Source organism: Ostrea edulis, chromosome 6, assembly GCF_947568905.1.
Source record: "Ostrea edulis chromosome 6, xbOstEdul1.1, whole genome shotgun sequence".
NCBI classification, from domain to species: domain Eukaryota; kingdom Metazoa; phylum Mollusca; class Bivalvia; order Ostreida; family Ostreidae; genus Ostrea; species Ostrea edulis.
The window spans coordinates 70,087,561-70,104,322 of NC_079169.1; the positions used below are offsets into that span (position 1 = coordinate 70,087,561).

General features: G+C 35.4%; 1 protein-coding gene across 1 annotated transcript in view; it reads right to left on the reverse strand.

Moving 5' to 3' along the window:
• Nucleotides 1–1,177: 1,177 nt before the first annotated feature.
• The window catches only part of LOC125648132 (uncharacterized), a 25,111-nt gene continuing 9,526 nt past the window's right edge, over nucleotides 1,178–16,762 (reverse strand). Inside the window, exons 3-17 of the mRNA XM_048875058.2 lie at nucleotides 14,858–15,049; nucleotides 12,285–12,467; nucleotides 10,741–10,938; nucleotides 9,638–9,820; nucleotides 9,004–9,180; nucleotides 8,651–8,821; nucleotides 7,902–7,973; nucleotides 7,644–7,811; nucleotides 6,485–6,566; nucleotides 5,443–5,660; nucleotides 5,197–5,367; nucleotides 3,777–3,910; nucleotides 3,530–3,701; nucleotides 2,626–2,787; nucleotides 1,178–2,406 (exon numbers count right to left, since the gene is read on the reverse strand). Of these exons, the coding sequence (XP_048731015.2) occupies nucleotides 2,318–2,406; nucleotides 2,626–2,787; nucleotides 3,530–3,701; nucleotides 3,777–3,910; nucleotides 5,197–5,367; nucleotides 5,443–5,660; nucleotides 6,485–6,566; nucleotides 7,644–7,811; nucleotides 7,902–7,973; nucleotides 8,651–8,821; nucleotides 9,004–9,180; nucleotides 9,638–9,820; nucleotides 10,741–10,938; nucleotides 12,285–12,467; nucleotides 14,858–15,049 (2,372 nt within the window). The 3' untranslated portion in view covers nucleotides 1,178–2,317. The remainder of the gene's footprint in view (nucleotides 2,407–2,625; nucleotides 2,788–3,529; nucleotides 3,702–3,776; nucleotides 3,911–5,196; nucleotides 5,368–5,442; nucleotides 5,661–6,484; nucleotides 6,567–7,643; nucleotides 7,812–7,901; nucleotides 7,974–8,650; nucleotides 8,822–9,003; nucleotides 9,181–9,637; nucleotides 9,821–10,740; nucleotides 10,939–12,284; nucleotides 12,468–14,857; nucleotides 15,050–16,762) is intronic.

Genomic DNA, 16,762 nt, shown 5'->3' on the forward strand with positions numbered 1-16,762 from the left:
AAAATGTTTTAATGTATAATAGTCTCGTGGGGATCCGTGTCACAGCAGGTGTGGCACGATAAAGATTCCTCCCTGTTCATAGGCCGTGAGCGCCGGGCATAGGCCTAAATTTTGCAGCCCTTCACCGGCAATGGTGACGTCTCCACATGAGGGAAAAATTCTCGAGCTGGACGTTAAACATAATATAGAATTAATCAGTTTCATTGGTCAATCTTTGCCGATACAAGCCGTCTTTTGTCTTTTCATTTCTCACTGTGAGCCAGTCCTTGTTTTCCAATCTTATGTGGTCTTAGACAATAGATTTATAGTACTTGTAAATTGTAGATTTATTTATCTATTTATTCATTTCAAAATTAAGGATTATCTCCCTCACGCATAGCTCTTATCAGACGAATTTGACTCCACTTTTTTGGCACTCTGTTTTTCCCTAAAATAGCTCTAAAACTTCTTTTTCTTTTATATTTATTTTTTTTTTAAACATACACACAGTATATATATACATACATTCTGCAAAGAAACTTGTACAACATGTTTATAAGAACTATCAAAGGTATATGTATATATTATTTTCTGAGAGAGAGAGAGAGAGAGAGAGAGAGAGAGAGAGAGAGAGAGATGAATTCAGTCATTATTTAATATATTTTAAAAGGGTACATATATATTGAAATTTATAAAAAAGATAATTTTTAAACAAAAAAAACAAACAAAAAAAACAACAACAGCAAACAAACACTCAATGAAATAATTGATTCCAGCGGTTCCAGCAGGTGTCAAACAAATCTTTTTCACCATTTTTATATGCAATATGTCTTTGAGTTTCATAAAATGTGTTCATTAGCGATATCGCAACATTTACATTCAGTGTCTTCCCTTTACACCTCATAGTATAGATACGACTTCTAAAACTTCTTTGTTATTTCGGATTTCAAACATTTCGGTTGAGCATCACTGAAGAGACATTATTTGTCGAAATGCGCATCTGGTGCATCAAAATTGGTACCGTATAAGTTTTACATTTATGTAAATAATCTTAAGTGATCTTAGACAATAGATTCATAGTACTTGTAAATAGTAGATTTATTTAAATAATCTTATTTTACATAGGATGATCCAGAATATCTGATACCATTTCTTCTTTGATTAACTTTTGAATAGGTTTTCCTAACAACAAAACAAATGCATTTTCATGAATTTATATAATGTAAATTGTATGCATAAAAACATGAAAAACATACATATGTTAATTACAAAGTAAGTGATATTTAAAAACTCCCAACAAATTAACAGAATATGCTCTAAATATCGCCCTTTTTTTAGCAGTAACAATGTTTAGTAGGTGTGTGTGAAATTCCTGACAACAGCATTTTCAGCTGAAATCCTCCGCATTTCTTTCCGAATTAAACATTTTCGTTCCGCTGTGGATTGTAGACCCGATCTTTCACACACACCCTTAAAGGGAAATCGAGAGGCTTCAGGTCAGAGGAATGAAGGGGTTTTGAAAGAAATGAAGTTTCCATCAAATGTTTCATGAAACCAATCCGTAATAGCTCGGGTAGTGTGTGGGGTCGCCCCATCCTGTTGAACCAGATTTCCTTTGGATTTATGCCTTTTCTGATTAAAATTGGAAGGGTTTTTTAGAACTTCAAGGTAACGAATGCTTTTCACTCTCTGTGTATCACCATTTTTGATTTCAAAGAAGAAAGGTCCGATTACCCCCGTTGAACTCAAAGCAGCCCAAACTGTCACTTTTCTCCCATGCAAAGGTTTCTCCAAATACAGATTTTGTTTCTCACTGCCCAAGTAACACACATTTTTCTTATTTACGATCCCATTTAGGTAGAAATGTGCGTCATCAGAAAATCTGATGTCATCAACAATTTCAATGTTCTTCATCCATTGTGCAAAAATAAGGCGGCTTTCCAATATCACTTTATTTGAGATGTTGCATCTTTGATGACAATAAATAAATGATTATGCAAAGGTCATGCAAGACTGGCAGCATCACGGAACATGTTAATGCTGTGCAGCTATGTTGAATGCGTAAAAATGGAAAAAACGTGAAGATTATCACAGGAAAATCAACTGAATCAACATGACATTTTTTGTATATTTACTAGAAAAGGTGAAAATTACAAACAGTGATCAATCTCATTAACCCTTTAAAGAATACAAAATTGTGAGCAGGACATAAAAAGTCCCCTGAAAACATCAGAAATGGGAACAAGTGCGTAGGAGTAAGCATTCACGACACTTTAGAAAAGTACTATAAAGTACTTGGGATTATTTAATGCAGTCTTGAATATCCATTTTAAGGACCCTAAATGACTAGTACATAAATCGCAATTACAAATGTCACGCTGATCGCTAGCCCACCTGCGGTCACCATGGCCGTCACGGAGAAGAAAGCTGTAAAGAAATGCTTAATAAACAGTCCATTTCTTAAAAATAAAAAAAAATGCATAATGTTTAGTATTCATTTTCAAAACCATGATTAACACATACGATTGGTACCTATAAAATTATTTTAAAAGACTTGAAGACTAAATATCTGGAAAACTTTTAAAACCACATTTTATCATTGTCAGTACACATGAACGATTACACTATAGAATAGTTTATACTTACTGGGCTGAACCTGAGTTTCGTCAAAAGTGTCGAATTTGACGACTTGCACTGTCAGGAAGCTCGAAGAGTTGTCTGTACCATCTGTACACTCAAACCAGATCTCATAGCTGGTGATGTCCGACAGTGAGATATTTTGGTTTGCATTAACCTTTAACTCATTTGCTGAAAGATCAACAATTGCAAATATGAACACTTTTAAATGGATAGTAAACAATTATTAACAATAAAATTTTGACATCTTCTTTTGCTACTTTTTACAAATCCACACCGATGTTACGTGTATAACATGATTAACGCTTTACAAAATCCTTAATCAACTGTATTTTACCATATCTAGCGAATTCTGGCGTGACAGTTTCCACACCTCCTAATCGGAATACTAGTATATAACAGATATTTCGGAATTTTCCACATTCATTTCTGTCTAATTTTCTTGGAAAATAAGCTGCGACATTCAGATAAGACATGGAAGATCGGGGATTTTCACTGAGAGATAAGAGACGGAAGATCGGGGATTTTCACGGACAGATAAGACACGGAAAATCGGGGATTTTCACGGGGAGATAAGACACGGAAGATCGGGGATTTTCACGGAGAGATAAGAGACGGAAGATCGGGGATTTTCACGGACAGATAAGACACGGAAAATCGGGGATTTTCACGGGGAGATAAGACACGGAAGATCGGGGATTTTCACGGGGAGATAAGACACGGAAGATCGGGGATTTTCACGGGGAGATAAGACACGAAAGATCGGGGATTTTCACGGACAGATTCCGTGTAAGGAAGAGCGAAACTCAAATCAAGAGCGACGACAACCCCTTAATTTGAAAATCAAAGCCCAATGGAATTTAACCCCACGGAAAATCACATAATCGCATTACATGTAGTCTACAAAACTCACTTGATGGGTTAAAGGAGAACGTCGAAGTTTCAGCTGAGGGGAGAACAGATCCTACGACACAGGTCACAGGGTCAGGGGAGGGGTCGGTGACGGTTACAGTAAACAAATTGTGCTCCGTCTGGATTCCTTCTATCAGTTCCACGTGATTTGGTAAGTTGGTAAATTCTGGGGGCTGATAAAAAAATTCATTGTTTTAATAGTGGAATTTATAATCATGATGGCGATAAAGATAATCTACGAAACTTACGCCGTTAAATGTTGTTATGGTAACAGTTCCGGTGACGGCATTGTCACAAGAATCCTTGGCGCTGATGACGTACGTGTGAACAGTTTCTGCTGTCCCGACAGTGTGAGGCAAAGCGGCCTTCACTTTAATAGTCACTGCAGATTTTAAAAATGGTCAACAATTATTAAAGACACACACATATACTCCGAGTCGTATGATTATGGATAAAATCATGATTTTCGTTGTCATAGTTTGGTTATCAAAAATATGTTTATATATGAAATGGGAAAAGACAGAAATTGTTTACAATGATGTGACAGTTGGATTTTGAGAACCTATGCTGTCTATGTTTTCTCTCCATATCATAATATTCTCATACATGTAATAGCAATCTAAAACTATTACATTTCAGATAGATACATATCTACATCTGTTTTATTGTGGTAATCATTCAAATATAAATGTCTTATCACACAAAACTTGTCCTGTAGTGTTTCCATAAAGTAAGCTGTTTGGGGTCTCAAAATAAGAATTTTAATACTAGGTACACAACGCTAAGCTATGCTATTTGTAAGGTTATTCTAAAAACAATATTTATTTTATTTTATTTTTGATAACAAAACACCAACAACAAAAACATAACCGACAAGTTCCATGCATTGTGCACGAGAAATAACTATACAGTACCCATAAGTCTACAGTGCACCTGTTATGTTTCATTAATATTACATTATCAAATAACCCTAACCCCTTTTCATTTTCAGATTACAAATCAGGATCTCTGAATGCAAGTTTTGTTGTTGTTGTTTTTTTTGGTTCGTTTTGTTGATTTATTCGCATGTTAGTTTTTCATTTGTTTAAATGTTTGTTTGACTACGGATAACTCCGTTTACCTGATCACGATATAGGGCTCACGGCGAGTGTGACCGGTCGACAGGGGATGCTTACTCCTCCTAGGCACCTGATCCCACCTCTGGTGTGTCCAGGAGTCCGTGTTTGCCCAATTATCTATTTTGTATTGCTTATGTGAGTTATGAGATTGATCACTGTTCACCATCTTCACCTTTCATGTGTATATTTTTCTATTACAGTGTATGCCCTTCTGTTTTATTTGTACAACTGCACCAACCACCTCCTTTCATTATCTAAACTAAGTCTGAAAGTCCAATGTATAAAAACAATGACATAGTATGCCTGGAATGTAGCCCTACAGTTCATCGAGGCTTTGTTCATTCAGAAAACTCTGGGAATTGTACCGGACAGGTTCACCAGAGAGAAAAAGGCCAAGTCTCCAAACTTCTATTGGAAAACCGAATTTTCTCCAGTGGGACGTTAAACAATATACAACCAAGCAACCGAATTTTGGTCTGCTGAATTGATACATATAATTTGGTCAAATTATTTTGTATTGCAAGTTAACGTTGTTAAAAAGTTTACTTACAATCCGCAGTGTCAAACAGGAAGTAAGTATGAGAATTGGAATAGCCGGAGTAATCGAAGAAATCGGCGACATCTACGTCTGTGAAGGTGAACGGCATGACGCTGGTTCCGACAGTGGTGTGATCAACAATGGCTACCTTCACCAAACTCATGTTAAATATAGGGTCCGTATCTGTAAGAGTTTACACAGAGTCCATTATTTGATGAAAATTGTCCAGTAACTTCGACAAAAATTAACGGTACTCACTGTCGACGGTGGCAAAGGTTATGGCCGTGTATCTGTCCGAAGCCTGGGTGCCCGAGGCCCAAGACAGAGTGCTTCCTACGGCTACCTCTGAAAATGGTAGGGACGTGTAAGAGTCGGTGTTACAAGACTTCCAGGAAGGTTCTCCTGTGGTGCATTTGTCGTTGACTAAAGAACTACTGCAAGACGAGTATGGAATCATGTTGGTACTGTTGCAATACCTGTTGAGGTTGAGAAAATCTGATCAGATACAAAAACCCATCTCATGCATACACAGACATTTTGTTGGAGTAGGTATACTTCAGAATAAAGTAACATTACCAGGAGGACATTGTACTTTAAGAATACATAAGCATGCTACATTTTTTCTTCATTTTTTAAAAGATCGGATGAATAATCATTACCACAAATATCTCTCCAAATTGCTACAGGTAAAGAAACGATCGAGATTTCAAAATTCCTAAAATCATTTCAATCCTAGCTTTAGTATTTTGAAATAGTCTCTTTTTTAAAAAGGTGTTTAACTTGATATAGTGCTGTACATAACGTAAACTTGCATAAAAGAATTATATATATATATATATATATATATATATGTACCATAAACTATGAACTTATATAGGACAATTGAAAAGGTTTACATAACATGGCTAATATTAAGAGATTGATTGATTAATTCTATATTGTTTATGGGATCATTTAGCCGCCTCTTACGACAAGCAAGGGGTACTGAGGACCTAATCTAACTCGGATCCACATGGGATCATTATAAGTAGGAGGTGTGAACAAATACAAGAAATTATACAAAGCGCTAAAATGACCAACCAGATTATCGAATGTTCGGGACGACCCGCCTCTTCTGCAGGACAAACGAAAACGTTTACATAATATGGCTGATAGTAACAGAGAATGACAAAACAATTCACGTATAAATACAACTAGCACTAAAACTACACCAAATCTACAAACGTATTTACACCACAGGCAATCAATGTTAAGGGTACAGCGAATTAGACATGTCCAATTCGTCCAAAGAGCTATTTACCAGCCTATGAAGTAACCGTCGATGACCGCTATGCGGTCCGCTGTAGGTACTGTGTATCGGTGGACTGTATCGACGGCTGATGCTAAAATACAAAATTCATTCACTCAACTCACAGGCATGATGGGTTCGAATTTACTGTTAAAGAATAGAGAAGTTTAAACATAGGGTAATCAAGTCCGCCGATGAGAAAATGATAAACCATAAAAGGTATTTAAATTTCTACACTGTATTCTAATATATTCATATTAAGTAAACAAATTTAGTGTCTACTAAAATTACATTTTTCACACAATAAATCAAATTTTAAAGTTTCCATTCATTATTGTATTTTGAATGCCTTACGGCTCATCAGCGTAATACAGACATGTATATAAACAATCAAAGTACTGAAAATCGCTACGGCTCATCAGCGTAATACATACATGTACATGTATATAAACAATCAAAGTACAGGAAGTACTGGGAAATCGTTACGGCTCATCAGCGTAATACATACATGTATATATAAACAATCAAAGTACTGAAAATCGTAACGGCTCATCAGCGTAATACATACATGTATATATAAACAATCAAAGTACTGAAAATCGTTACGGCTCATCAGCGTAAAACATATTCAATTACAGAGTATAAACAAAAAAGCTGCATACAATATGAAAAGAGGAGTGAATATTAGAGGATATACACACATGAAGAGAGTTATAAGTCAAGTTTACATAACATATATATTATACGATAGATTGGCTAGATCGTGAGAGTAAAGCACTTTTAAAAAAAATTACCCAGATTACAGAGTCCTTTTCTATTTTGAATTGACATCAGTGGTACCATTTTAAACATAGAAGAATGGGACCAATAATACTTTTTATTAAATATATATATGCAGATCTGAGGTTTTTGTACAAAGGACATATTAAAAAGAAATGATATTCGCCCTCAATTTCGTTCAAATTACAAAATTCATACAATCGATCTTGTCTTGCTGTGCCATTATATCTACTTTGTTCTATTCTAAGTTGATGAGCAGACAATCTAAATTTTGTTAAAAGACTAATATAATAATTGTACATATACAAAATTTTCTATCCATTTAAAATTTCACAGTATGTTGTGTTACACCTCAGAAATACGAATGTATGTAAAAGACTTAACTACATACCTGGAACCTCGACCTGATTTGACCCAATAAGTTTATACGAGCTCCCGCTTTCGAGTTTCCATATCTGGAAGATGATAGTGCCCTCTGCTTTAGGATAAAACTCCCAGTGAGAGATTAGCCCACAGCACTTGATTGTGTTGTCCGTGTTTGGCATTAGAAAATACCTGTCTGGAATCCATAGAACAATTTGTAGAAAGTATAGGAAAACAAGAGATATTGACGAATAAAGACCAGGATGTAAACACATGAGAAACTTACTGGTCAGTGATGTGTCGGACAAAGCGTGGGAGTCAGCGGTGCTTTTCATGAAGTGGTCCCTGACCAGACAAACTAGAAAATCAACAATGAATGAGTCAGGAATGAATTTCTGTTTATTCTTTTTCAGACATTTGTCTTAATTAAATTTCTTATTCGGAGGAGAAAAACATCAACGCTTTCTCTATAGATCAATAATCAGAAAGACTACAATATTTTCAATGGTTTTACTTACCTCCATAAATACTGTAAATTCATGAATATACGCGAGGAATCTATTATCGCGTAATATTTTTTCGCGAGTGGTGTTTCTCGGAAAAAATATTTCTCGCTTTTATTTTCATATTGCTAAAAAAAACATGCAAAAACACTTGATTAACAGAGCACTCGCGAATTTATTTTCTCGCGATTTGACGTCCATGTAGTCATTCGTGATTAGAAGCACTCGCTTAAAATACGGAGTCTACAGTAGTAGACAGTAGTAGACAGCTATTAATATGAAATATAGCGATCACATTTCCTAGCGGCAGATTCCTCCACTGTCAGATAACTGCCCTCATATTGACAGCTTTGACACCGACAGTTCCAGCGCTATCATTTAGTTTAAATGCTGACATTGTCAACCTACGTGCTTACATTGACAGTTTAAATTGTTAACATTGACAAATTAAGTGCTCAGCATATTAGCAATTTAACACGCGCTAACATTTGACAGTTGTAGTGCCAACTTTAGTAATTTTAAAAGTACTTACACTGACAATTTTGAGTGTTGCATTCTATACATTCATCTGCAGAATTCGCACAAGCGTTTCCCCCATTTGCTGGCGTTGGGTTGTTGCAAACACGTGACCTATTCTTAGTCCCCGTGTCACATGTTACGGAGCAAGTATTCCAGGATCCCCATTCGCCCCAACCGCCATGAACTGTGAAAACAAAATCAAGAATGGCTAGTTTATATTCCCTCAAAATAAATAGCTAAAGTAATTAATACGTGATCTAATAAATAAAGAAACTTTTATTTTACTGTTGGATTTTAAAACTGTGAGTACAATGTTTCATGTTTCTACTGATTCATTAAAGATCATAACATTTCAATGACGTTGACCTGGACATCCTAGGGAATAGCACGTTGCAGTTTCACTACTGTCCCCGGAGCATGCGTCTCCCCCATACTGTACTGAGGGGTTTGTACAGGTTCTAGTGCGTCCAACGGGCGTACTGTGGGGCCAGCAGTTCGATGGACACGATGCCCAAGCAGACCAGTCGCTCCAATTACCATCAACTAATCAAATACACAGGATGCTGAGAAGCTTGTTAGATTTACATTTTAAAATTCATTCCCTTAAAATTGATATTCCGTTTTAATTGATATACATGTAAAAGGGTTTGTTTACCGTTGAAAATACATTGTGTGTATATTTGAAGTTTCAAACAGGCAAAAAGGGAATGAAACCAAATTAAATTTTATCAATTGTTATGTATTTCTTGTAATATTGATAGGTATTGTTTAAAATTACATATATGCATTTTCGGGTATATACCGAAATATATTCACAATTGTTAAGCAATTAAATGTTTACAAGTACATGTATATAAGTAGCACGTGAAATCAACATTTTAGACTTTCAAATGTATCCATTGAAAATATATCTAAATGTAGTAGATATTTTTGTATCCACAATTGTATGCTAGTGCGTGTGCATGAACACATGCGCGCAATATCACTTGCGTGAACATACTAGGACAGTTCCTCTGTGTACAGGTTGCAGTTTCCGAGGTAGCACCAGAGCATGGTAAGCCTGTTATTGTAGGCGTGGGATTAGTGCAGGTCCTAGTTCTGGTGAGGGTGTAACTAGCAGTAGCGCCATAGCAGTTGGAGGGACAAGCTGACCACGATCCCCAGTCTGTCCAACCTCCGTTTACTAAACAAAATGAAGAAAATGATAGCAGTCATTGACGATTACTTCATATGCTGCGTGGATGAATATAGAACTACTTGGTAAATATAACTTACGTCTATTTCAACGGCTTGGGATTTCAACAGAAGTGAAATGTACATAAAAAAAAATAAACTTCAATATTCTGAAAATTTCATACTTTTCATGAAGTGCGCAGGCGCGAATCATGGCAGTTTATATCCTCACGTACATTTAAAAATTTATTTCTTAACTTTCCACTTTTCTGTGATTATTCCTCCTTCATGCTGTATCATTATCACTCACAATTGCACTTAAAAATATCCGCATTATGTATTATGAATTTTGGACTCGTCAAGGTTAAGGGAAAGTTCACTTGTTCAATATTTTGTTATATCTTTTTTGTTCTCTATGCACACGGTAAAATGCAATTCATGAAAACAAATTCGTAGTTATTGTCATAGTTCAACTTTGTTATGTTGGCTATGAATCGACACAATAATTAGATAAATCAATGGTTTTCTTTGAGTATCATGCTTCATATTGATTGATTAATGTTTTCCGCCACACTCAACAATTTTTCAGTTATCTGGTGGCGCCCAGTTTTTATTGGTGGAAGAGAGAACCCAGATACGATGTACTTGGGAAGAGACTACCGACCTTCCGAAAGTAAACAGGGAAACTTTCTCACTTACCGGCACGAGCGGGATTCGAACTCGCGCCGACAGAGGTGAGAGGCCGTGTGATTTTTTAATACATTTTAATCATCGCTGTAAATATTAGGTAAATCTGCCCAAAATCGGTACATGTGTCATACTTCATTAACGTGTACACTCACAAAGACAATTCATGAAGGGAATCATAAAACTTATTCTGTTGCCTTTTAAGATTATAAAGAAACAGTATGTTTTCCACCTACGAGTTACCTTGACAAACAGGAAGTGTCGTGATACAGGAAGTAGTCTCGGATTCACTGAGGGTAGATGTAGGTGTAGACGCGCCGGAACAATCCCCACCGTTAGCATGCCCGGAACACGAACGAGTCCTCGCTCTGTGCCCTTCGTTCTGGTTGCAGGTCACCGAACATGTTCCCCAGTTACTCCAGGTTTGCCAAACTCCAGCAACTGAATAAATTACTCAAGTTTAAAATAAAATACATGTGCGAGGCGGTCCGGCTCTGCCCCTTCACGCCCCTTTATCCCTTATCTCGCTCCTGTTCTATTTCTCTCCTTTCACTTTTCTCTCTTCCCTTCTTTTTCCACCTTTCCCCCTTTCCTTTCCACTCCCACCCACTTCCGCCACCTCTGGTCCCTTTTCTTTCTTTTACTTCTATTCTGTTCTCTCCATCTTTTCTCCCTCTCCCCTCCTCTCCCTTTCTCATCTCCTCCTAACTCTCGCCCCATTTCTCCCCCTCCTTTTCTCATGTAAATAATAGACTATACATTAAAAATCCTCAGTTACAATTCTAAGAATTTTAATTTAATGCTCGAACTCTTGTTTGAAATAAATTTCATTATTCTTATTACGAATACGTTATCATGACTTACACGTGAAAATTGAGATGTTTAACTTGGTGACGGTAGCACTATAATGTGACATGAAGAGAGAGAACTAGGACTATAATCCGGAAACCAAGAATAAGATATTTTGCAAAGCATCATGGAACATAATTGTTCAGAATGTTATTCTAAACAAAGTGCCACCTTTATGTATTTATGCTTTAGCTACCAACTGAACTATTTTGTGTCCGGAGATTGAACCCTGCTGACACCTGCATTATCCCCCTTAAATGTATTCATGCGCGAAAACTCACAACACGATATCTTGACAGGCATCTAACCCGCCATCTCCAGGTTCGGAATTCGATTTCAGAACCTTAAAATCTCTCGTCAGGTGGCCTGTCGGCTAAACTTTCTGGCCATCTGTGATGGAACCGTGGAACATGTTCCAGCATATGGTCAAAGGCTTTATATATATATATATATATATATATATATATATATATATATATATATATATATATGTTCATTTGATATAGACCTTCAGACAACAACGTTTTGACATTTTCATTTAATGATATACATTGTATCTTTTATAAGAAAATAGTATAAAATTTGAATTTAAAATATCATGGTTAGATTAAATTTTGTGTATCGTTGACCTTGACACCCAGATTTGGATTTGTCCTTTAACTAGAACAAATATACATGTGTGTCAAATATTTTTCTTGTATATTTACTGTAGATAAAAAAAATCTATGACAAAATGTAAAGTTGTGAACAGACGGACAAACAGCAAGAAAAGACCAATGTCAATCAGCTTAAGGTCTAAGGGGGGTATGGGTGGGGGTGTATGGGTATGACACGATCTAAACAACAATGGGTTATGAATTAGCGATGTTTAAAATACAAGTTTTTTCAGAATAAGCACACATAAAGTGTTCTAGGCCACTAGGAGGAAACATGCGTACCGAAACATCCAACACCGTTACAGGTTGAGCTATCTGTATCAGTTGTTAAACCGCCGCAGTTGTCCGAGTCGTGCACGGGAGACGGAGAATCACAGGATCGGGTTCGGGATGTTGACTGGCCAGTGGAGGTACACTGAGATCCAACACAGCTCCATGTTCCCCAGTTTCCCCATCCTCCGTTGACTGTAGAAAAACAACAAATATTAAATTTTTTATTTACGTAAATTGTTAAATCTTCGAGAATCTTGTTTGAGATGTCTGATTCGGTTCACTAAACATCTTAGCATAACCTAGCAGAGTTCATCTTTCACCGTAACTTAGCACTTAACACTAATTTTAAAATATGTAAGCAAGTTGGTGTAAGCTGGGCCAGGCCTATTCCACAATTCAACAACATATCACATGAACTGGTAATTTAATCTGTACTAATAATACTGCTACCCCTAATAAAACCACAAGGATTACTGGACCAGAAAGGTGGGTGACGATAATTTTAAGAACTACATGTATTTTGAAACGAATTTTTGAGTAAAAAGTCTCAATCCTTGTAGGCTTTTTTTAACCCATTAGGGGATGGTACGGTATGGTATATACCCACACTTTTATTATTACAGACAAAATTACCGATTCCTGTGAACATATTTACATCTGACGACCTGTGATGGGTTGTAAATAGTGAGTGTGAGCAAGTTGCCAACTGCATGTGAATGAGTATTTCATATATTGTTCTTGTCTGTTTGTTGCAATAATAGTCCCGTCGAATTTTATGCTGATATTTTTGTGATAGGGTTATTTGCATGAGGAAGAGTTTAGTAATGCAGAGCTCTAATATCCTACATTATTTCTCATGTTGTTTAGACATTTATTCACAAACACATAGGCCTACATATACATGTAGGAGCTTATAATTACTACATATAAAGTTAATGCCATTCCTTGGCTTGTAAGTACATTTTTAAGAATCATGACAAACAACGCTCTTTAAAATACATTTTTCTGTTTTATTATATTCATGGGATAAAAATCCCCATCCTGTGTTTTATTTGGGATATTTATTTCCATTCATGCTCAAATAGGATATTTACTCCCATTTCATCATCATTATGGTACATTTTCTCCAATGGGACATTGTATCCCATATTAAGTTTAGATATGGGAGTTAAAATCCTATGAGAGAAATTATATTTTTTTTCCCAATGGATTTTTTTTTTTAATTTCAGGTGAGATATCTTAGAAACTACAATAGTTAAAAGTGTAACTGTTGGTGTATGTTTTGTGAGCATAAAATCCCATCTTTTTTTGTAAAGGGTTTATTTGTATCCTTAATAAAAAGGTTGGCGAAACTCCGGACTTTTGTCGTGTCCAGAGTTAAATGTCGCACTGTTGTATACAACAATTGAACAAAATTTAATTTAAACTATCTGAAGACGGTGTGACTAATTATAACCCTGTTGTAACCCTGCTGTTGTTCAGGTTAAGAATTTTAAAGATACATGTATCCCCCTATAATTATATTCTTATGTAAAACTTTGAGCTGCTATAGTGACTCCGTCTTATCCCCAGGGGTCAAAACTTAAAACACGTGTACATGTACTAGGGGTCAAAACTTAAAACACGTGTACATGTACTAGGGGTCAAAACTTAAAACACGTGTACATGTACAAGGGGTCAAAACTTAAAACACGTGTACATGTACTAGGGGTCAAAACTTAAAACACGTGTACATGTACTAGGGGTCAAAACTTAAAACACGTGTACATGTACTAGGGGTCAAAACTTAAAACACGTGTACATGTACTAGGGGTCAAAACTTAAAACACGTGTACATGTACTAGGGGTCAAAACTTAAAACACGTGTACATGTACTAGGGGTCAAAACTTAAAACACGTGTACATGTACTAGGGGTCAAAACTTAAAACACGTGTACATGTACTAGGGGTCAAAACTTAAAACACGTGTACATGTACTAGGGGTCAAAACTTAAAACACGTGTACATGTACTAGGGGTCAAAACTTAAAACATACGCGTGTACTTGATCAGCACTACCTGGGGATGTTCCTGTATTGATATGAATAATCATAACAAATGTAATTTCGGGATGAACTTTGGCAGTAATGTAGATTGATTATTTATGAATGTACTAGAACACAGAGTAGAATTTAAATTGGGTTAGTTATTCTTTTGTTTTAATTGCGAACTTGAGTACCCATTCTATGGAGTTTTATTTATTTCTATATTTTATAGTAAATTCGAACCCAAGCGATATAACTGCCTGTGATTTAGGTATACAGGCAAAACCTACTTGTCAAGTCTCAGTAGCGCCATACTCAAATTCCACCAAGAGACAAGATTTAAGTAAATTCGAAAATAATAAAGAAGGAAAACGATTAATATCACAAACAATTATATTTGAATTTATTTCTGATTTCACATGTTCCGAGTGTCACAATAACTTAATTCTACAAAAATTCAGAGGTGATTTTGTCCCCATTGAATAAACGAGATGAAACAAAAAAATTAGAATTAATAGATTACTATAGTATCGATGATTAGCATTACTCGAATACTTACTTCTACATCCGTTGCTAGAACAGGACCCGGTTTCGGAATCTGATCCAGAACAAGTGTTCCCACCATTCTGTGCTGCAGGGTTATCGCAATTTCTTTTCCTGGTCGTTGTATCGGATGGACTAGAACACCCGGAACTGTGGGAGCACGGACTACGGGCTGTCCAGGACTCCCAATCACCCCATATACCATGAACTTAAAGTCAATAAATAATACAATACCATGAACTTACAGTCAATAAACAATACAATACCATGAACTTAAAGTCAATAAATAATTCAGTACCATGAACTTACAGTCAATAAACAATACAATACCATGAACTTATAGTCAATAAATAATACAGTACCATGAACTTAAAGTCAATAAACAATACAATACCATGAACTTACAGTCAATAAATAATACAATAAACAATACAATGCCATGAACTTAAAGTCAATAAATAATACAATAACATGAACTTACAGTCAATAAATAATACAATAAACAATACAATACCATGAACTTATAGTCAATAAATAATACAATACCATGAACTTACAGTCAATAAATAATACAATATTATGAACTTAAAGTCAATAAATAATACAATAACATGAACTTACAGTCAATAAACAATACAATACCATGAACTTAAAAGTCAATAAATAATACAATAACATGAACTTACAGTCAATAAATAATACAATAAACAATACAATACCATGAACTTAAAGTCAATAAATAATACAATAACATGAACTTACAGTCAATAAACAATAAAACAATACAATACCATGAACTTAAAGTCAATAAATAATACAGTACCATGAACTTATAGTCAATAAATAATACAATACCATGAACTTAAAGTCAATAAATAATACAGTACCATGAACTTATAGTCAATAAATAATACAATACCATGAACTTACAGTCAATAAATAATACAATATCATGAACTTAAAGTCAATAAATAATACAGTACCATGAACTTACAGTCAATAAATAATACAATACCATGAACTTAAAGAGGAATAATTCTAACACATCATCGCGATATTTTCGAAAGAAATTGCGTCATAAATAGATATAATATATTGTAATAAATACTATACGTCAATTGTTGCAACATTGTTATTTTTTCCATTTAAAAAAACCCAATCGTTTGTATTTACTGATTTCATTTGTATTATATAATTTTTCATTGTATTGTATATTTTTGTTTTGTATTTTATATCTTCCATTTGTATTGTATTTTTTTTTTCATTTGTATTGAATTAGTATTGTTTATTTTGAGTTATTATGAAGGACTTCATTGACCATCAAGTTTTAGCCTGTGCCGTGCCGAAAACAAGCGAGAGGTTACGAATGTTCAACCACAAGATAAACTGCCTATTTCCGTGCTGGACTATTATAAGCTTAATCACTAAGATAATACACAGGGGAAAGTTCAGCCGAATCTAGACCTACATGTACATGCCATGATATACATGTTGCTTGGAAGTAAAGCGTTGACTTCGTAAACGGTACGTCGTGAGATCAAGCCCGCTCGTGCCAAACCTTCGACGTAAACATAGGCAGTCTCACTCGCCAAGCACTCAATCTTATTGATTGGTTGATTGATTGTTTTTTACGTCCTGTCGAAATTTTTTCACTCATATGGAGACGTCATCACTCACCAGCTGTAGGTGAAGTACCGCAAAATTTAATCTATGCTTAACGCTCAGGGCCGCAGCAGGGTTCTATTCATTTGAATTGATGAATTAGAATAGAATTATTTTCTCCTGATATGAGACACTGTAAATTATAGGCAAGAATTTGTCATTCGACGTGCTGGCGCTCAACCAGTACACACATGATTTTTTTTGTTTTTGATGGGACTGTGCATAGGATTTTGTATTATTATCACATGAGTTATATTAT